This window comes from Oncorhynchus kisutch, linkage group LG7, assembly GCF_002021735.2.
Source record: "Oncorhynchus kisutch isolate 150728-3 linkage group LG7, Okis_V2, whole genome shotgun sequence".
NCBI classification, from domain to species: Eukaryota; Metazoa; Chordata; class Actinopteri; order Salmoniformes; family Salmonidae; genus Oncorhynchus; species Oncorhynchus kisutch.
The window spans coordinates 36,067,990-36,089,859 of NC_034180.2; the positions used below are offsets into that span (position 1 = coordinate 36,067,990).

Here is a 21,870-nt window from a genome sequence, read left to right on the forward strand (position 1 = left end):
GTCTACGAAGGAAAGACAATGGCTATAGTACTGAGCCTATTCCTGCAACCACTGGTCTGTCTGGATAATTGCCTTGTTGTGTTTTAGGTTTGTGTAATTTTGGCAAAATGTACAGGCATGGATTTATGGGACATTTGCAGCAAAGGTATTCATATTCAGGTTTTGAGATAGGGTTATTTAATAGGGTTTGCTCCAGATTAGAGCATATATCCCTTTGGAACACCTGTGTGGGATCAACACTCAATTTTCTACTCATTACTGAGTTGTCTCTGAATCTATTCTTTGTATTTTTCATAGTCTAAAACGACCACAGCACCCCCCTTATGTGCAGGTTTGATAACCAAAGCTGACTCTTTCATTAGTTCATTAAGTGGCTGTTCTTCTGTCCTAGTGAGGTTCTTCTGAATGTGGTTTGTTTTTCTCCTATATGGCTTCTTGTTCGACTAACCTAATCGAAAGGTTTTTAACTATAGGGCAGAATTTGCTTTTGGGCTTAAAATGGGTACCAGTTCTTTGTTGGGTTTCTAGGCCTGAAACAGTGTTTTCAGAAAACATGTGCTTTAGTTTAATCCTGTGAAATAATTTAAACAGATCTACTTTCATATCAAATGGTTTGGGCGTCAGTGATCTCTTTTTAAAAAAAGTTTCATTACCGCGTCCTGCTGTAGCTTTCAAAGTCTTACGCTTCGAACACACCCGATTGTGTTTTTGCGTTTTGTTACACCAGGGGTACATTCATTTCCAATGGAACGCTGCGTTTACCTTTCAGCATTGCGTTGCAGAGTCAGTTGCTGGACGTTCTGTGTGGTGCATATGGTGAATTTATCGAATGTATGCATCAAATTGTATGGTAGACTTGACAGAAAGTAGCAAAATGTGAATGCTGAATATGTGTTGCACACATATCCAGTAAAAAAATGTGGGATAACATAATAAAACAAGTTTGACTTTAGAATTTCTTTACATGTTTTATTCATTTATTTGCCAAGTATATTATTTTTCGATGACATCCACATATTCATTGTGAGAGCCTATAATATAATTTCCCTCCAAAATGCAATAAATAGTCAAGATAGCAGTAGGCACTTTCAACAATGAGACCAACGTTGAGGAAGGGGGTCTTGATCGCGTTGTTGGGCCGGGACCAGCCCCGCCGAAAGCGCAGGTCTGTGTGGTTCCAGAGATGGTTAAAGTCCCGAAAGCAGACAGGGGAGTTCCACCGTCTCATTCAAGAGCTTCGAATGTTTGGAGAGGAATTCCGAAGTTACTTTCGTCTGGACCGAAGCCAGTTCAATCACCTGCTCCAGATGGTTGGAGCCAGGATGGATACCAACTACCGGGAGTCCATCAGCCCAGTTGAACGCCTGCCGATTTGTCTCCGGTAAGCTACGTTCTAGTACATTTTTAAAGCCTTTGATACCATAATTGATTGATATTTGAAATGTTTTTTTATGTGCAACCTAGCTAGATAAAGGGCTCTCTAGTTAATAGTCTCTATTTGATCAGATGCACTTTTACAGAATGTTCATTAGGCCTATAACTTTTCCCAAAGTTGGTTTATAATCATTTTTAAATTATGCAATGTTACCAAATGAAAATAAAGGTGCCTTCTGCCCTGATGAAGGTAGGCTAGTCTTCTCCAGGACCCATTGTTGTTCAAGACAGTTACAGTCATTCATTACATTCTTATTGGACTCACATACATTCTTGGAGAAAAAGGTTCCAAAAGTGTCCTTCTGCTTTCCCCATTCTGGTTCCAGGTATAACCCTTCGGCGAAAAGGTTATACATGGAACCCAATAGGTTTCTACTTGGAACCAAAAGGGTTCTACCTGAAACCAAAAAGGGTACTACCTGGGACAGCCGGAGAACCTTTTTAAGTAGATAGTACCATTCTTTCTAAGAGTAGAGTTGACCTGTGCTACAGTTTAATGATATAGTCATGGACTGAATTGTACTGTTTCAAGGCATTGTTAATGATGGTTACAATATAATTAGTAGAGCATAATAAACAGTAATGAGGTAGCTATATGAGTAGATATAATTCAAGTTACAAACAATATTGATAATTATATTTCAGATTCTTGGCGACAGGGGACTCCTACAGGACCATCAGATTCAGCTTCCGAGTTGGTCGGTCCACGGTGGCAGGCATTGTGTCAAGGTGTGGGTGTAGCATTGGAAGTCAGGCGCAGGAGAGCAGAGATGAGTGGACAAGGCACTATACTGAGGCAATATATGAATAGAACGCAACCGCGTCACAAAAACAAATGCCCTTAGAACAGGTGAGGCAGCACGAAGTACAAAATAACAAGGTACAAAGTACAGGCTGTCAAAAAGCATGGGTGTAAAATAGAACCCGCGCAAACCAGCCAGAAGAGTGACAACCTGACAAACAATTACACACACAGACATGGGGGGAACAGAGGGTTAAATACACAACATGTAATGAGGGAATGAATACCAGGTGTGTGGGAAAACAAGACAAAACAAATGGAAAATGAAAGGTGGATCGGCGATGGCTAGAAGACCGGTGATGTCAACCGTCGAACACCGTCCGAACAAGGAGAGGGACCGACTTCAGCGGAAGTCGTGACACACTGTCCCCTCTGTGGCACAAGCCATTTGGGACTGTCTGGTTGGTGAATACATGCCTGTCCCCAAGGAGGAAGACTGGAGGGCCATTGCTGCCGAGTTCCTGGAGAGGTAGAACTTCCCCAACTGTCTTGGCTCCATTGAAGGGAAACCTGGGACTCGTTCCCCACGTCTTCGTCGGCGACCAACCCTTCCCTTTGAGAACCAACCTCATAAGGCTCTACGCTGGATGCCAGCTGCCATCGCCAAAGCCTGTAAGGATCTTTACCAAATGACTGTCCAGGACAAAGTTAGTTACTGAATGTGCCTTTGGGATTCTGGCAGCCCGGTGGAGAATGTATCGGAGAGTGCTTGGTCTCAGCCCCTCTAATGTCAATGCCTGCGTGAAGGCCATATGTGTTCTCCACAACTACCTGCGGAGGTCATTCCAGGAGCCACTCCGGATGGAGATGGGCACACCAAATGGTCACGCCAAATGGTCACCTACCTGATGTCACCCGGGCAGGTGCCAACAACGCCCCCAGACAGGCACTCCAGGTGAGGGAGAAGCTGACCACCGGCTTCTTATCGCCAGCAGGTGAAGTCCTATGGCAGTATGCCGTGGAGTGAAACAGCTCTTTTAAGAACCATCCACCATTGTCCATAAAATTGCATTTTTCCCCCAGATTACTTTATGTATCATTGTCTCTCTTCATTTGGAAGTTATATTTAAGTGACATTTGGGAGTAAAGACCACATCTTAACCCCTTCCCTCTCCCATTAATGTCAGTATTATACACACCTGGCATGGTACATCAGATGAGCGGGAGCACTAATTAAGGTTATACGACATACAGTTAGTATGATAAAAGGAAAAGGCTAACCTAGGGTCCATACAAATAGTACAGTTTACCACCATGTTCACTGGCCTGACAAAATACAGGTGGAACTAATTAAAAAGAGAATGTGTTTTTACTTTCATCTTGTCTTAGATCGGCAAAGGTGTAGGGAAGAAATAAGCAGATGAAGTCTAAATGAGATATTAAGTACAGGAAAGAACATGACAGGAATGTGTGCTGTAAAAATGTCTTAAAAATTTATTAAACTATTGAAGGTGGTGTGTGTGTCTCTGAAAAAAAGAAAATAATAGCCATAACACAGCTAAACAAACAAATGGCCCCTGGACGTCATGGATGCACCGGTGGTGACAACACTTGTGGATGACGTAGTAGAGGGTCTGGCTGTAAAATTGCCACTCGTTGCCCTAGGCACAATAAATGGATCCAGAAAAGAAAGAATGTGGCAGAAGCGCCAAGGCTGCTGACCTAGACCTCTTCTTCTCTTTCTCTGCCCTTCTCTCTCATACCTGTCCCTGAGTCCTCACCACTTCCTCCTACAGTCTTCTTCTACATAGACATGAACATGATAAGCCAAACCATTACCTAGCATAACTATAGTTACTAGATAGCAATCATGGACATGTCACCTACTGTACACACAGACACACACGGTTATCTGACCAAATTATCAGGGATACAATGAAGCTCAAAACAACTTTTAACCCAGAACTGCAGTCTTGAACTCACTGAAGTCAAGTTAACTGGGAATTCTGAGAAAAAAAACAAGCTCCAACTGAGAAATACATTTTGAATGGTCATCCAACTCGAAATGGTAAAATAGGGAACTCAGGCTTCTTTCTGGAGCTACGACCTGAAGATCAATGACGGAATCGTTATTCAACCTTGTTTTTTCCGAGTTACCAGTTGTCTTGAAAGCACCATAAATCCAGAGAATGCCAGACTTTGATGATAAAATTTGACCACGAAGGACTGCCGTGCCACCTTCCTGTTCAAGTGAGCACAGCACAAGGAGAGTGCAAAAATGTATTATATGCTGCTGCATAAATTATGTAATTTGTCAGGGAGATATGTATACTGTAGCTAAGAAAGTATTACTAAGTGTATGTTGTGTAGTAAGCCATTAGTATCCCATGTGCCTCACCCTAACAATGTCTATTTACCCCTCTTAATTTCGTCTACTGTTCTGATTTAGTGGTACACATGTAGCCTATAACCTGTTTTAGAGAAATGTAATCATTGAATATTTTAAGAGCTTTCATTGTCTGCTTATATGCCCCCTTTATTTAACATACAGTTCTGACTTGGTGTACAGGGAGAGCACTTTAAGAACAGTCCATGTTCTGAATTCTGTTGATGTACATTTCAAAAGTGCTAAACAAATAATTATATTGACTATGTCCATCCTAGCTCACTCATTAGTCTTAATTGAAATTACAGATGGCCTCTTATTCGCTTGTTGTCCCCTCATGCTATAGTTTGTACATCTCAATTGTCATTAGAAACCACATTTGTTTAAGCAAGTCAGCCATGGGGCAGCAGCGTAGCCTAGTGGTTAGAGCGTTGGACTAGTAACCGGAAGGTTGCAAGTTCAAACCCCCGAGCTGACAAGGTACAAATCTGTCGTTCACCCCTTAACAGGCAGTTAAACCACTGTTCCTAGGCTGTCATTGAAAATAAGAATTTGTTCTTGCCTAGTTAAATAAAGAAAAAATACATATCAGCTATGTTTTTTTAAAGGCAGTAAATGAGGCTGAATGAACTGCTGCCAGACAAAGCTCCGCTGATAACGAGGTGCAGCAGTGGTAAGATATTGGGACAGCTTTATGTAGGCCCTAACAGTTTGTGGGCACTGTTATAGTGCAATTAATGTATTGTTTAGTGTTGTGTAGTGGCTCTGCTGGCATGCATCCCACTTATTGTTTTATTTTTTTTGCCCCTCCATGATTTGCATGCTAAAATCACCACTGTTTTACATCGTATTTCACAGTTTAGAGGTTTTCAAGTTAATTGTGCAATTGTAGCCCTTTACTGAAGATGGTACTATTCTTTGTAGTACACGTGCTGCAGCACCCCTTTGATCTCAAATTAGTGCAGTCACAGTCACATTTTATTGCGCTGTATGGCCCAGTATAGCATTGTCATCATATTCATGTTAAAGCCATGCACATTGTTTATAAGAGATGTGAATTGGAGATTGTAATCTGTCATTCACTATTGTATCTTTAGCTCTCTTTACTTGCAGACCACACACACTTACTTTGGTTGAAGGAAGATGCCAAACCACTAAGTGCCTTAGCCCATCCAGACTACATACCCAGTGCATGTGCATTTTCAATGTTATCAAACCACCTCAACTGGAATCTTACCTGTCTGTCATCTGTGCCCTTACCAATACACTGGAGTGAACACAAAAACCCAATTTAAATAATATACAGCCCAAGTCATCACTTAATCCCTATGTAATTACTGACTGTATTAAATAAAACGTCCAATGCCAAACAAATAATTCTGGATTCTGTAATTTATAGACAACGGTTGTTCCCAGTCAGACAATTACTATTAAAAATCTGTTCCTCAGTGCAATGTTTGGTGAATGTATGGTGTTGTTTTGTCCTCAGCCCTCTTTTGAATGTGGTGTACTGATTCAGTTCTAAATTACCATCAAGTCCATCCTTATCTCTTCCATCACTGTAACGGATTGTCCGGTCTGCTGAGGGTCATTGCCTGCCACCTGCCCTCCATCAAGGTTCTGCACAACTGCAGGGCAAGGAAGCATGCAGGAAAGATCACCACCGACCCAGTTCACCTCCCCTTCCTTGGCAAACGGTTCAGATCAATCACGACCAAAACCTACCGTCACCTGAACAGTTTCTTGTGCTGTGGTCCTCACCAACCATCCTCTCCTCCATGGACTTTGCATTCTGCACTACTCATCCACAGACTCTGCAAACTAACAGTGTGGAAAGTGGATAGGGACACACTGAAAATCTTAAATTAAATAAATTCTCTCTGCAAATATTGTATTTAACTAGGACTATAAAACAATGAAAGATTTTAAATATGTAATTACTAAGGCCTTTTGGAATCCACATTTTACACTAAATAAGTGATATATCCTGGGGACATAAAGGCACCACTCTCGGCAATCTTTCACTGTCCAAAATCCGATGAGAGCACTCAAGTCGTGATTGGTACCCCCCCCAAAAAAACTGACCAATCGCGTTTCAGTAGACTTACGTTCATTGGCTAGCATTTCCTCCGATATACATTTATATAGTAAGCAGTTGCGAGCGCAAAATAAATTTGAGCGCAAACTGAAAAATTGGTGAGGTGAAGAAAATGCATTCGTGTGGGGACGCTCCTTATTTGTGAGTGCGATAATTTGAGTCTTAATAACATGTAGTAAGAACTTCAGGCAAACACTTCTACTCTCAAATTAATGTAAGGCTACTGCGTGCAGAAATGCAGTTCTGCTCGATCACAAACTCAAGTTTAATTTTCGCGCACAACGCTGGCCAGCGCTTGCGGCACCCGTACTCTGCTCGCTCGACCACATTTCTTCTCTCGACTCAAGCGCCATTTCGTGCCCGCTCGATATTTGAATCCTACGGTAAACTACGTATATCCTCAGTGGTCACCAACCGGTCGATCTTCAATGCATTCCTAGTCGATTACCAAACATTTTAGAAAAGCCAACGATAAAGGAATACGCTCATTTTTTTTTTCGTGTTGCGCATACTAAAAAGGGAGTGTATACATTTTCATATACTGGTCTGCCGTGGGAATCGAACCCATTACCCTAACATTGTAAGCGCCATGAGCTACCAACTGAGCCTGATATCACAAACCACTTGTTCAATGTACTCAATTACTGTATTGTACATGGTTTCCTCTTCCTGGTGATAAATTATACAGGTACAAACCTAATGACCAGCCTATGTACAATACAGTAATATAAATGTACATTAAGTGGTTTGTAAGGATACATTAATACTGTACAAATTAGCGGTTGTTTTCCATGTTATATCGTCAAGAAAAATATTACATTTTATATGGAAGTTGCGTCTTTGCCCATAACTTGGCACAGGACTGTGTTCGTTCTTGACTATTTGAATGACAACCGCAGAGGGCAACAACTCTTACAATTCAAAGTATTGGATCCTGCAAGATACTGTTCTTAAATGATACAACTACCTTTCTTGCCAAAGTGGAGGTGTTGGAAAAAAATTGCCTGCTCTAGACGTTTATATCGTTCCGATAATACTAATTAATACCCAGTGCACTAATTGTGAAAAATATTTTGTGTTTCTGAGCACCCCTACTTCCCACTGCTTTGCCTTTGTCAATATTCAGCCTTCACATCCTCCTGACAGAATGGGGCCAGACATCTCCCAGCATAAGACAGTGGAGGGAAGTGAGAGCTTGAAAGAGAAACCAGACCAGAGCAGCTGCTCTCACAATACTGCCATTAGATACCTGGTCCACAGAAAGATGCTGTTTATTTTTTTTAGAGTGAGAAAATAGATGGGACAAGGGAGCATGATACAAGAGCTGTGTAGTCAATGTTGAGTAACCAAGTTTATATTTATACTGAACAAAAATAAAACGTGTAAAGTGTTGGTTTCATGAGCTGAAATACAAGATCACAGAATAATCCAGTCACCTGACAGGTGTGGAATATCAAGAAGCTGATTAACAGCATGATCAATACACTGGTACACCTTGCACTGGGGACAATAAAAGGCATCAGGCCTCTAAAATGTGCAGTTGTCACAACACAATGCCAGAGTCTCTCAAGTTGAGGGAGTGTGCAATTGGCATGATGAATGCAGGAATGTCCAACAGAGCTGTTGCCAGTTGTTAATTTCTCTACCATAAGCCTCAAATTATTTTTTTAGAATTTGGCAGTATGTCCAACCGGCCTCAACCCCAGAACACATGTAACCACGGCAGCCCAGGACCTCCACATCCAGCCCTGGCTCCCAAGCGGGTGGGACAATGCACTCCCATGGCTGCGCCTCTACCCCGTCATGTGAAATCCATAGATTAGGGCCTAATGAATATTTAAATTGATTGATTTCCTGTAAATCAGTAAAAGGGTTGCGTTTATATTTTCTATCAGTATAAATAAGGGAGGCAGCTGAAGGGTTGACCTTGTATACGAGCCTCAAAGCAGCAGGTTGAGCCCATTGGGCCAGTGACCTAGTTTGCTGGTTTGAATCTGAGCAGACTGAAAAGTCAGTCAATATGCCATTGAACAGAGCACTGAACCCCAATTGCTCATGGAAATTGCTCTGGATAAGTATCTGCTAAATGACTAAAATGTAAAACATAATTTGACAAAAAGATAGCTTAATCAGAATATTTGGATTTATTTAAGAAAGGAAAGTTATTCTGCACAGAAATGATTCAAGACCTTCCTGAGGCAACTACAATTTTACAATCACAAAAAACAAGTAAAACAAGGTAAAAAATAAAGTCAAGGAAATGTAGCAATTATAATTTTAGGGGGTAGATAAGTTTTGATATTGCAGATTGTGCCTTCTATCAATGTAATTGTCTGCATCATTTCCCAGAATACAACTCAGTTCCTTTTACTCCAAGCTGCTTTGTCAGGAACCAGTGCATTTACTTCATCCTCTCAAGTTGAATGCACTGTAAGCCTCATGTTCTTTCTCTGGAGACTTGCAGACATTAAGCAGCCATGTGCCATTATCCATAAGTGCTGGAGCGAACACACATCCTCATTTATAGCAAACTGATGGGCATATCTTGTGTAAGAAAAGCCTTGTGGCAATCCTGACAGTTAAACCCCAAACAAAACATGGGGCTGCCAGGCTTAAGTTACCTGTGCAGTCTTCAAGGCCTTTCACTGGATTATACCTGTTGAAATGATGAATTCACAAGTCACCCTGTTGCACAACTAAAAACAGAGCACTTCCCAAAACCTGATTGAGAACAAAATTGGAGATCACCAACATTTCTACCCGCCTTCCTCCAGTCTAGCAGTAAGTACTTTGTCACAACACTGGTTTGATCTTCTACTACAGCTGGTAAAGACCCTGACAAAATTCAGCTTGAGGGTCCATTACAAAAACATTGCAGTTAGTTGTGAAGAGGACTAGGAGCTTTCTGGCCAACTTCAACAAGCACACGCAAAATGAGGAATACTCAGGTGGATGGCAGATTTTGTTCACTCATCGTTCCATCAGTTTTCCTCAATTTAAGTAATAGTAAAACCTAAAATACTATAGCAGCTTTAGCCAGTCAAATTCCATGACATTGCTGAAGAGTAATGGACAACTTACCCAGAGGACTTTATTCAGCTCAAGTCCGATGCCTTTCTCAAACCCAGAGAGGGACTTACTCGGAATACCTGGGGACAGAAATACAATGAGACCCCTGCGCAAGTGCTGTTGACAACTAACATGTACTTGAAAACGATCATTCATGCAAGACTAATATTTCACTGCAAATGTCATGCAACTCAAGCGGAGGTTGTAAGTCTTTATAACCACGACTTATTGAATTATTTTAACATTATTCTAAAAATACCAAACAAAAAAAAGCCAGGGAGGGCAGTTGAAATGATTGGACCATTAACTGTTTTCAATTTTAGCAAGAGTTGCATTACAATCATTTCTAATAATTTCGTACAGCTATTTTGTTTGAAACAGGTCATCATAGCATATTATGCAGGTATGTATTTTTGGACAACTGGTTTTGGATGACTAGCAGGTTCTAGCATTTTGTGCATAAGACAAAAAAATATCTAACAAATGACAGTTGGGGTTTGTTTTACCTTCTTGACGTGATCTTTAGGCTTTTAGCATCCTCTCCCCTGCGATATTTTTCTTTGATGCAAAGTCATGCTGGCTGGTTTTATTAAAGTCAAGTAAGAATCCCGCAAGCTTGACTTGAAATACTGTTGAAAATCAGTTATTTCAAATGACTAAAAATACATGGATCATTGGAAGCTTGAGGAAGTGGGCTGTCGTAACAATTGACTTCAAATAATACAAGTCCAGGCACTATCATTGTCAGGCGAAGTATTTGGAAATACATTACCTTAAGGAACCATTGTTATTTTACGTGACATAATGGGTCTCTTCTAGATCCTCTATTAAAGAGAGAGATGAAGAGGATGTGCTCTTTATCAAAATAGAGCAATGTTCTTTTTGGTTGCTTTTGTCTTCTATATACATGCAATAATCTGGTGATTGTTTTCGAGTTTTGTGAAGAACCTCAAAATGAGGATCAGTTTTATTAGTGGAAGGCATTACTATACAACAAAAGCAAAATACCAGGTTTAGTTGGATAAAAAACAAAAACAAATGAGGCTTTATTGATACAACGCACTGCAGCAAAACATTTGTGGATATATTTAGTATCCTATTTAGGCAAGAGTACACATATAGCACTATGCATTTTGGAGACTGCACAACTTTAGATAGCAATACAATTGTCCTTAGTTTATGTACATAATATTGAGTTGGCTGCAGTTCTTACATAAAGACCATGTCCAAATCTTGGTAGGACACAAAATAGAGTAATTCACCAGAATTTCCATCAGTCAGCCCAATAAGATGTAGACTAAAGTAAGCCAATCGCAAAATATATCTATAGTAGAATGTACTACACAATCAAGTCAAATTGAAATTTACTCGAGATATTTTAGGACAGACCGTCTCAAGTGTCTAATAAGATGGATTTCAAAACTCAATAAAAAAAATAAAAAAAATTGAACCTATGGAATTTTTGATTATACAAAAAAAATTGTCCAGAAATGTATTTAGGTTCTTCCCCATTCATTCTAAGTTGCCGATGTTACATTGACGTCATTGATCAAGTTTATTAGCTAAAAATACTTTTGAAATGCAGCCTAAATGAGTCTGCAACTGCCACTGAATCCTCTCATGACAGACAAACTGAAATAACATTTTTGAACATTAAACTACACAAGGTATCAAGTTGTTTTTTTTGTTTGTTTTTTTCAATCTTCAAGCAACCATTAAATGAGATCTTAACTCAGATGCAGTGGAAACAAACATTGAATGAAACGTTTTATCAAAATCCTTGCATTTGCTTGCAACGCCCACTCGATGCGACACATCCAATTACCCTGCTCTCAAACCATTTTTTAAAAATTAAAGAAAAAGAGGGAAATTACTTCAGAGAGTTAAAAGTGATTTACAACGGGAGACAGTTGCCAGGGCAACCCTCTACCAGAGCCGTTCAGTATCTTCCGTATGGATGCTCTCTGTAGGACCCCCGCTTATCCTGCCTTGCAGGAGGGGCTTTGCCTCCAGTGGTGGGCCACGAACCCTCCCAATCGTCCTGGGCTACGAGAGAAAATGCACACAAAAGTCCCAAACAAAGGTCAATGATTGGATACACGCAGTGTGGCAATAAAGAGCGATGGTCAATTCATTCAGTACAAAACATTGACAGATGACCAGTTTGGCCCAATTATGTCATTTCAATATCTGAGAATGTATGTGAAAATAAGAACATTGGTTATACCAACTTTCACCACCATTAATTTACTATCATCTTACCATAGGGTTCAAAGGCCTCCTGAGCCTCTCCATGTCCATAGTCATAGTACTCTGTATCCCTGAGAAGAGAAGGTCAAACAGTCTTCCACCATTTTGACACTACATTGAATATTGTGAGAGGAAATGTCTGCACTCCTACACTGTCCTGAGGATTGGCCACTTCATTGTTTAAAAACTCACAATGAACCATTATACTATGAGATAGAAACTTACGCTTGTGGAGGTTGTTGACTGTAATAACTGTCATAACCTTCATATGCAGGCTCAGCATAGCTTTCTTCGTAGGCAGGCTGGGGAAAAGACAACATAAGCAATTAACCACAGAATGACACGGTACATGTACAACGCTAGAGTAATGTCAGAACAAACACCTCAAGTGTACTAGAAAGGTTCCATTGGGCTGATACCAATGATTTCTATAAACCCTGGATTGCTGATGCTATACATTGGGCATTGAGACTGAAGCAAACGGTCAGCTGCACTCCCCAGTAGGAGCAATCCTCCTTAATAAATGGGATTTTACAGTAGTGCAATCAATTCTCAAGACACAAGCAGCTGTATTTAAGTTTGTGGGGTCTGTAATATTACCAACCCGAAAATTAAAATGCAAGGATTTTTTTAAAATGTTAAGCTCATATATGCACCAAGGTGTACAAAAGAACAAGTGGCAAAAACAAATGTAGACATCAATAATTTAATTTATTGCGCCCAAAATATTTTACAATGTTAGGAATGCCAAGATGGAGGCAGTTGATTCAACACAGCACCCCCTATCAGTGATCTAGTGTAGAAAAAAATCAATGGTAGCTAACCGTGAATGAAGAGGTGACATGTCAGCCGTGATAAAAAGACCTATAATAAATACGACCTTAAACTGACAGCTCCTCTTTAGTTCTGAAAGAGACTAGGTACACAACACAATGACTTAACAATTGAGTGGTTTGACGTACATATTCATCATAGGCCTCAGCCTTGGGTGGTTGCGCATGTTGGTGCTGCTGATGGTGCTGCTGGTGGGAGTGGGCTGGGGACGGGAGCATCCTTTGCGTCCCTTGTGCGGGGGGTCTGGAACGTTGAGCTGTGCCTCCTCTAGCGGGTGTGGAGGGGGGTCCACCCCGACCAGCTGGAGCCCCTCTGGTGGACCCACCCCTGGGTGGCCCTCCTCGGGAAGCTCCACCACGAGGGGCTCCTCCACGAGGTGGCATTCCTCGCCCCCTGAAGAAAAACAAAATATATTTGTAAATTTAAAGTTGGAAAGATTGTGGTCTTGTAAAATAAGGGGTTGCCAAAGGCACTGAATCCTACCTGGCTCCTGCAGAGTTGGGTGGGGGTGCTCCCCTGCCCCTGCCTGGGGGGCCCCCTCTTCCCCTGGATTGTGAGTCCTGACCTCCATTTAGGTAGCCAATCTCCATGAACTGATCCTGGCAGATACCATCCATGGTGTCCTGCTTATAAGTAAAGAAAGTAGGAGCTACATTAACATGGCAGGTCCGTGATTAGAACATGGCAGCAGCATGGAAAATCATGGGCCATTGCTAAGCCATCATAAATCAACCCATAGATCACAACTTTAAAATGTCTGTGGCTGAAGCAGGATGCTCTCTGGGATACTTACAGGGATGAGGAACTTCTTGACCTCGTCCATTGCATGAGCCATGCGCAGGTATGCCTCAGGTATGGGGGCAAACACCTCTATGAAGACATGCAGTTCCATGCCCAGATGAGCATATTTGGGCTCACCGCCCTTTCTCAGCTCTTCCTCCTGAAATTAACATACAAAATTACATAAACTAGGTGGTTCGAGCCCTGAAAGCCGTATACCACGGGCATGGCAAAACCTTTTTAATGCTTTAATCACATTGGTAATCAGTTTATAATAGCAATAAGACACCTCAGGGGTTTGTGATGTATGGCCAATATACCACAGCTAAGGACTGTCAAAGCGCAGCGCGTTGCGTCGTGCCTAAGAACAGCCCCTGGCTGTTGGTCATATTTCACAACCCCTCGGGCCTTATTGCTTAAATTAAGTCCAATGCTACTCAGTAGATTTCCCAAATACACATTTGATTGCTAAATGTTCAGCTCCTCTGGACATTCTTACCTTCGCCTTGTCTCTCATGGAACCTTTGCCCAACACAGAGATCTTTGCTCCTGTTTCCTCCTGGAGTCGCTTGATCGTGTTCCCCTGGGGTCCCAGAATCTTACCAACAAAGTTGAACTGAAAAAAATAATTTGAAAAGAGATGACAAATAGCCTCTGTTGATGCAGATTCTTTAATTCAGAGTCATATGTGTTGCTAGGCTGAGGAAGATATCGTAGCACAGCCTATCCAACCTATAGTGTGATGCACGCCTTTCCCACCCTAGCTCTGGGACAGTCAGTCTGCTGCCCGAGACAGTCATTAACATTAATAGATTAATTTGTCACTCAGGCACTCTAACGTGATAGCTAGGGCCATTTGGTTTCTCCTAACCCCTTTTTCCTTACTCAAATGAAAAAGAGGGCGAGAGCCTGCCGAGGAGACTGAGATCGGTCCATGTTTAATGGCGGTAGATATGAGAGCTGTTACAGCACACCGAAATTAAGATGAATGAATTTGAATTATCAGATGGTCAAACCAACACCGCTCTTTCTGCAATTGCCCATTTATGTGGGCCATTTTGTATTAATTCATATCTAGACGCCTTAAGCCTTGCACGTGTCAGCCAAATTCTGCTAGGTGAATGAGCAAGCTTGCAAAATGACAATAGTACCACTTGTCCATCTTGAAACGCAATAGCCAGTAAACACATCCTCGAAATAGATTAATTCACCATAACTCAATCTGTCATTTATTGACATTTTTGCAGAAGAGATCTTCAAATTTGACAGCCAACTAAGATGTTTGGTATTTCTCAAGTGAAAATTTGCACAAATGACAACACTTCATTGAACAATCCCCATTGTTGACCAATCACCAACAAAGAGACATGTCATAGTCATAATATATGCACGAAGTTCCAGAATGGAATGATGCGGATGTCTTTATTCTGCATGTCTGAATGAGCACTGTGACATACCATTTCTACTTCACTCCCCTGAAATTAAAAAGCATCATTCCACTACATGCAGTCATATCCATTAAAGTTGGTCACTGAAAACCCTGAGGGGTGGAAGTTCATTCCACGTCAGTGACGAGTCCCTTGACAGTAAAGGAGAGCCAGACGAAGTAGAGCAGGGTTGCCCCACTGGCGGACAATTTTATTTGGCTTTTCAAGTTCTGAGCAAACGGGGGGGGGACGACGACATGAAACCAGCGCCAAGTGATTTCAATTTTGGAAATTTCTAAATTATTCCCATGCATAGAGATATACACCAGTTAAGGTACACCAGTGGCCAGTTAAGGTACACCACCAAATTCATGAAAACAGTTCACACCTACGGAGTGAGTCACATGGCCTGCTATATAAAGCAGGCAGACAGGCATGCAGTTACTGTTCTATTGAACGTTAGAATGGACAAAGCGAGTGACCTAAGCAACTTTGTGTCGTATAATAGTCAGTGCCATCTGCGCTGGTTCCAGCATCTCAGAAAAGTCCAGCCTCCTGCTATTTTCACATACAACCGTGTCCAGGGTTTACCGAGAATGGTGAGAAAGCGTGCTTTCCGCTGACTGGAAAACATCCAGTCAGCGGCAGTCCTGTGGGCAAAGACAGCTTGTTGATGGGAGGTTGAAGGAGAATGGTAAGAATCCGCAAGCTAACAGGAGGGCCACAAAGAGCGCAGTACAAAAGTGGTGCGCAGAATGGCATCTCAGAACACACAACTCATCAGTCCTTGTCTCAGATGGGCTATTGCAGCAGACGACCACACTGGGTTCCACTCCTATCAGCTAAAAACAAGAAGCGGCTCCAGTGGGCACGCAATCACCAACAGTGGACAATTGAGCATGAGTCTATGGCCCCACCCTGCCTGGTGTCAACAGTACCGGCCTGGTGGCAATGGTGTAAGAAATGTTTTCCTGGCACACGTTAGGTCCCTTGACAACTGAGCAACGTATCCATGCCCTGAAGAATTCCAGCTGTTCAGGAGGTAAAGTGCGATCCGACCCGCTACTAGATGGGTGTACCTAGTGAACTGGTCATTGAGTGTATGTAACCATATACAAACAAGGTTTGAGATTATGTTCTAGTACAATATTATATCCGTTTGGGCTTTCTGCAGTCTACAAATGTGTAATTATGCCCCCCCTCCCAAAAAGTAATCACATTTTACACACAATGGCCCAAACTGGATGATTCTATCATAAATCTTTCAGATGTTAGGCTAAGGATTGAGGGGATTTTTTTTTAACAGACTTTCGATGGAGACCAAGAAAAAAAAAACTTTACTCACCCTTGGGTACTGCTTGACGGGAATTAGCACACGTTCTTTGACCTTGATGTTCTTTGTGGTAAACAGGTCCAAGTATGTTTCTCTTTCTGCCTCTTTCTTTGACTCTCCTTTCTGAATCCTTTCAATCTCTACAGACAGGAAAACATGGGTTTTTAGTTTGACTAAATCATTACTGTACCATTGATAATGATTGAACGTATTGCAAGTGCTTCATGAAATGTTCATAATTCACAAGCAATTATCAGAGCTTGGTCAAATCCAAGTATAAATAACTAAAGTAGCGACATCTGAGCATTGCCCTACTAGAGAACATCCTGGAGTCACGACAAAAGCCAACTGATTGAAATGATAGATTACTTTAGAAAAAAAAATTGGCATTGACTGATCAGATCAAATGATGCCATAAAGAGCCATTGTGTTGAAACGCCCGATGTTTATTAACAGTGAGAATCGCAGAATGGTGAACTTAACTCAACGACGGAGAGTTTTGACTGTGTGATATTAGATTGCTTCTTGTGTAAATATTTGTCTGGATTTTAATGATTTTTTTTTACATTTTAGCACCTGCATTTCCTCAGACAACTGGCATAGAACAGACAGTTGTGTGACAATGGGTCTCTAATCCTCTACAACAGATGCCCCAACAGTGAAATGCTGCAGGCATTAGACATTGCACAACCACCAACATCCCAAAACATTATGGGGAAACTGAGCTCCGCTCACTAGATAAACACCCGTATAATTATGAAAGCCTCAGAACTGGCAAACAGGCCTCAAAATCCTACTGAAAATGACAAGTTGGCCTTTGTTCTTCAACCCTGATGCTGTAATTGTTACAATGGGGTGCAGTGGGGCTGTTAAGGTGAGTCTCAAGAAGCAGAGACACCATTAATTTGACATAATTAACAAAAATGGCTGATCAGACTGTAGAATCCAAACTTGTAATGCACACTCCTGTTTAGTTTGAGACAGACAGGTAATGGGGAACTGTCTGGTAGAAATTGGTGCTAGGGGTGAGGCACGCTGCGATAACGCAGTTAACTAGCACTGCAGCAGGATGAAGCCGTTTATAACCTGGTCTGACACTTTGCCAGCAATGTCATGGCTAAGGTCCCAACATGCGTAACAATTTCCTGCCTAAAGAATTGTACACTAACTTTGCAGCAGATATCAAATTGCAGATGTGCACACTAGCTGGTGTCTACTATCAATTTCAAATATCTGCCAGAAATTCAGGAATCGAACTGTAAATGCCTGATTTACATAAGTCATTTAGTAGACTCCCTTATTCAAAGCAGCTTACAGTTAAGTGCATTCATTCTAGGTGAGACAACCAGTCATGGTTAACTAAGTTGAGAAAAAAAAAGTGATAGCTACTAAGTTTCGTTAACTACACATTTTTACAGCACTAAGAAATAAGCAGCCACATTTTGTATAATGTCAGCCAACTAGCTACTGTTCCAAACAAAAACTGCAAGCCACGGCCAGTTGTGATACAGCCAGGGATCGAACCAGTGTCTGTAGTGCCGCCTCTAACGTTGAGATGCAGTGCCTCAGAAGCCCAATTTGCGAGCAGTCGGAAAAAATGGCAGGGATGTGTACTGTCTTAAAACAACTTCCCCACTATTTTCAGACAATTTAGGATATTGCACACCCTTGGCTGAAGGTGGGGGCAATTGTGTTTAATGAAGGCGATACACGTTTCCCGTTTTTCCCCTGTGGTTCGCCATTAGATGGCTGAGGGAAAGTATGCCTTGCAGTCTGAATGAAGGATGCTTTATGTCTGAGCGGGTCTACACGCGTATTACCGGGAATGCACAATCCCAGATGTGCAGATCTAGCGCCAACTATATGTTGCCTCAGCAACATTCAATCTGGCCGGAGGTTTTTTTTTTTTAAATGCACATTGTTCCGGAAGAATGAGAACATCGGTGCAGCCCTCTGGATATTTTTTAATCCCCATGTGGTCCTCTAGACAAAATTATGGCCCAGCCCTGCCATAGAGATGTTCACATGCTGCTACCAAGCTTATATAAAAAACATCGTTCAATTGTTACTTTACACAATAAATCACAGAAATCAGTGGTTTGGGGTAGATTATCCCGTTAACGTTAGTTACATCACGACACCCCCCACTTGGTGCCATGCCTCTACCTTAGAACCTCGTGCCAACATGCCTCTTTCCATATCAACCATTGTCCAAGGGAATACTTAAAAATAAAACATGACTATACAGTATAGAGCGGTGTGTTTAACCAAAGCCGTTTAATTTATGATAAATATTAACGAGATGTCAACGTTTAACAAATAATTTGTGCAGTGGGTTAACGTTACAAACCAGAACGGTTTGACTACTAGCTAACGTAGCTACAGTACGTTAGCTAGCCATCGTCATTCTTTCAACTAACGTTACCCCAGAGAGCCTACAATAACTAACAAACAAATTCAGGAGTCACTGCGAATGTGCATTTCAACCAAAATATTTGTGATCTATTACCTGCAGATATCAGTTTCATTGCGTGAGTAAATGACGAATCCAGGCTGTCTTTTTCTGCCAGAAGCTCGGGGAGATATTTGCTTTCATTCTCCATTTTGCCTTTTTTAGGCTCGGGCTTAGCGTCGGAACTCATGTCGCTCACGTTCTGCAAAGCTTTCATTCACTTAGTTTCAAAGCAGTCGGCAGTACCCCAAAACAACACACTGTATGACGTTTACTAGCTTTATGTTATTCCCCGGTAACTAGCTAGATACACGTTGTCCGTATTTTAGCGGTAACCGAGAGCGGGCTGTGAACAAAAGAGGTTGGTAGAACAGACGACGTTCTTCTTGTGCAACAAAAAACAATTACGTCACATGTTTTATAAATCGGAAACGAGGCTGCCTAGTGGATTTAAAGAGGCAGTGTTTTTTAGTTGATGGCCAGTGAGTCGGCAAAGTTCAAATTTTGCCGAAGATTTATGTCAAGAAAGCAAGAATAGAAGCTACTTATTTTGTTGTTTGTGCCCTAATTTGTGGTTGGCCTGTACAGGGAAAACAACGTTTTATTAGCTGATACCTAACTGAACAACTCTTTGCAGAAGGCTAAGTGCATCCTTGTTAGTTAAAAAAAAATCACAGATCTTCTTAGGCAGAATATTAGTTAGTTAACCTCAAACTGACAGTCCCCGAAATCAGGCACTAGAATTACTTAAACATATATGTATATGTTTACATTACTTGTTTTATAGATTTCCCACCGTTTTATAATTCAGAAGACAACCATCCAGACTTTCCTATGTCTCTGTCTGTGTCCTCTGTCGAATGAACGGGTATTTGCCTCCCTCTGGTGGTCGGATGAATGATTAAGTCCCTTTATATCGCTTCACTGCAAAGTTACGTCTACGGGAGTTTTTTTAATGTATTTTTATTTATCCAGCTCGAATTCTTCACTGCACAAGACATGTCAAAGCAACTTTCTGAATAGATATTGAGCAGGCGAAAATAGATACACTACTTTCATAGCTCTAAGATAAAGAGAGAGAGCTCTCTTCTTTCAATCTAAAATAATTAAATAAGTAATTTTGAGTGGAAGTCAAACGTTCGTTTTTATGTCGGAGGCAGACACATTGCATATGGTCAGAATGTCAAAATCAAAACCCTTTTCATAGCCCTTCTCCCCGTGTATATGGGTAGGATGCAAGCTGTTTAAATGGCCTAAAACAGATTATAACTATATATGGACATACTATAAAATATGAAAAGGCTTATTCATTCACATTTTTCTTGCCCTCTTGCTAGATTGATGACTAAAACCACAGCGAAACAGTGCAAGACTCTGAGGGTTTAGAGCTTGAGGTAGTCACCTCATACAAGTACTTGGGGGTATGGCTAGACTGTGCACTGTCCTTCTCTCAGTGATGCCAACTCAGCAATTTTGTTGCAAGATTTAGCAACTTTTTAGACTACCCTGGCAACTTCTTTTTCAAACAGCACCGAGCAACAAATTGAGCTACTTTTAAATATTTATTTGGAGCTTTTAGCAACTTTTGAAAGGTGACTCAAACGCTAAAATGCCCGCATTTTCCCACTAAATGACACAACAACAAAAAAAATCTCTGTCACACACTCAGTCACAACACACGTGCCTGGCAGCAAAAGTGCATTGTGAGTGACGTCAGCACCAGGCGCTCAGCTCGTGCACAGGCAGCCAGTGTTGCCAATTTAACGACTTTGTTGCTATATTTAGCGAGTATTCATACCCCTTTAGCAACACATTTTCAAAAAATCGACTAGCGACAAATCTAGCAACTTTTTCTGGTGTTATTGGAGACTTTTGGAATCTCTGACGGTGTCGTTCTTACTCTTCTCAACGAGCAGCGGGTGCTGCCGTGGGCCCCATCCCCGTCCCAAAGCACTCACAGGCGGCCCAGTCCTCACGCACCAGTCCCTCCCAGCTGCAGTCAGATAAGGAGATGTTCACCCTTCCGTGTGTCCAGACTGCAAATTAATCGAGCATGCGGGAAGCCGCAGTAAATGTAAAATGTTCTTTGTCTAAAATAAATCACTGCACAAAAATAAATCACTGGGGGATCACGTGACCCTTGAACAAGATGGCCGCATGAACTAAGAGCTCCGCACAAGTAGTTTCCAATTCCTACTCTTACCTCCACTCCAAGTTCAAACTCATTTAGCTTTAGTAAAAAAAGTAATGGTGGCTACTAAAGGCGACACTACAGGTGACATTCCCGAGTGGCTCCACCTGTCCACCGACAGGCCCATAGAACTCGAAAGAGCTCACCGAGCACTGAGGCACCCACCAGCAGCCAGACAACAACCGCGCCCAATCACCATACGTTTCCTGAGATTCACCGACAAGGAACGAGTCCTACAGGCGGCGAAAAACAACACCATCACAGTGGGAAACGCCAAACTCACTTTACACCAGGACCTGTCAGCTGGAATACGCCGAAAGCGCAGAGAGTTTGACGAAGTGAAGAAATACTCAATTGACCGAGGCATCTTCAGGGGATTCAAATACCCAAACGAGCTCAGGATTCTTCAACAAGGAGCCTTGCGACACTTCAAAACTCTCGAAGAGGCAAAATGTTTTTTGAAAGACAATCTTGGTCAATGAGAAATGGACCAATGACTAAATGCGATTAATGCTATTACTAAAGGAGGTAAGACAACATATAGCCGATATCCAAAGACCCACCCGCCCCGCTAAATGTCATTATAGCCGTCCAATTTATATTTATTTTCCTTTAGCTGAGGGATCCAACGGGATGTGTCGAGTTGTTTGGGAACTCGGCTGGGGTGTTCAGAGATTGTTATTTTATGTACAACATTTATTTTCCTTTTATGTGAACACAGCTGTAACTACTATCCACTTTTACCCAGCGATGACTTGCACTAAAGTTCGATTACTGTTCGATGACGATGACTAGTACCTTAAATCTATTGACATGGAACTGCCATGGTCTAGGGCATGCAATAAAACGGAAAAAGATACTATGTGCTCTAAAA

The 21,870-nt window shown here is 41.6% G+C and overlaps 1 protein-coding gene across 4 annotated transcripts; it reads right to left on the bottom strand.

Annotated features, from left to right (window-relative positions):
* Nucleotides 1–8,781: 8,781 nt before the first annotated feature.
* Nucleotides 8,782–19,222, bottom strand: LOC109894560 (KH domain-containing, RNA-binding, signal transduction-associated protein 1-like). 4 transcript variants are annotated; one of them, XM_031829026.1, is made up of 11 exons: nt 18,863–19,206; nt 16,366–16,493; nt 14,093–14,209; nt 13,607–13,753; nt 13,297–13,436; nt 12,942–13,206; nt 12,205–12,281; nt 11,992–12,050; nt 11,604–11,775; nt 9,742–9,809; nt 8,782–9,316 (listed from the first exon to the last, which is right to left on the bottom strand). In XM_031829026.1, exons 1-9 carry the CDS (start codon nt 19,020–19,022, stop codon nt 11,669–11,671), a joined length of 1,200 nt encoding a protein of 399 aa, XP_031684886.1. In that variant the 5' UTR covers nt 19,023–19,206; the 3' UTR covers nt 8,782–9,316; nt 9,742–9,809; nt 11,604–11,668. The 4 variants fall into 4 exon arrangements, with proteins under 4 accessions (XP_031684886.1, XP_031684884.1, XP_031684885.1 ...); XM_031829024.1 differs by having other exon boundaries at nt 13,297–13,439; XM_031829025.1 differs by having other exon boundaries at nt 8,790–9,316; nt 9,742–11,775; nt 13,297–13,439; nt 18,863–19,222.
* Nucleotides 19,223–21,870: the final 2,648 nt, after the last annotated feature.

Bases quoted from the DNA above. Each gene is read 5' to 3' on its own strand.
- LOC109894560 (XM_031829024.1), bottom strand. From the start codon at position 19,022: ATGAAAGCTTTGCAGAACGTGAGCGACATGAGTTCCGACGCTAAGCCC. The intron at 16,494-18,862 runs GTAATAGATCAC...TCCTGTCTGTAG, and splicing joins AATGAAACTGATATCTGCAG to AGATTGAAAGGATTCAGAAA. The intron at 11,776-11,991 runs GTAAGATGATAG...TTTCTCTCGTAG, and splicing joins GGAGGCCTTTGAACCCTATG to CCCAGGACGATTGGGAGGGT.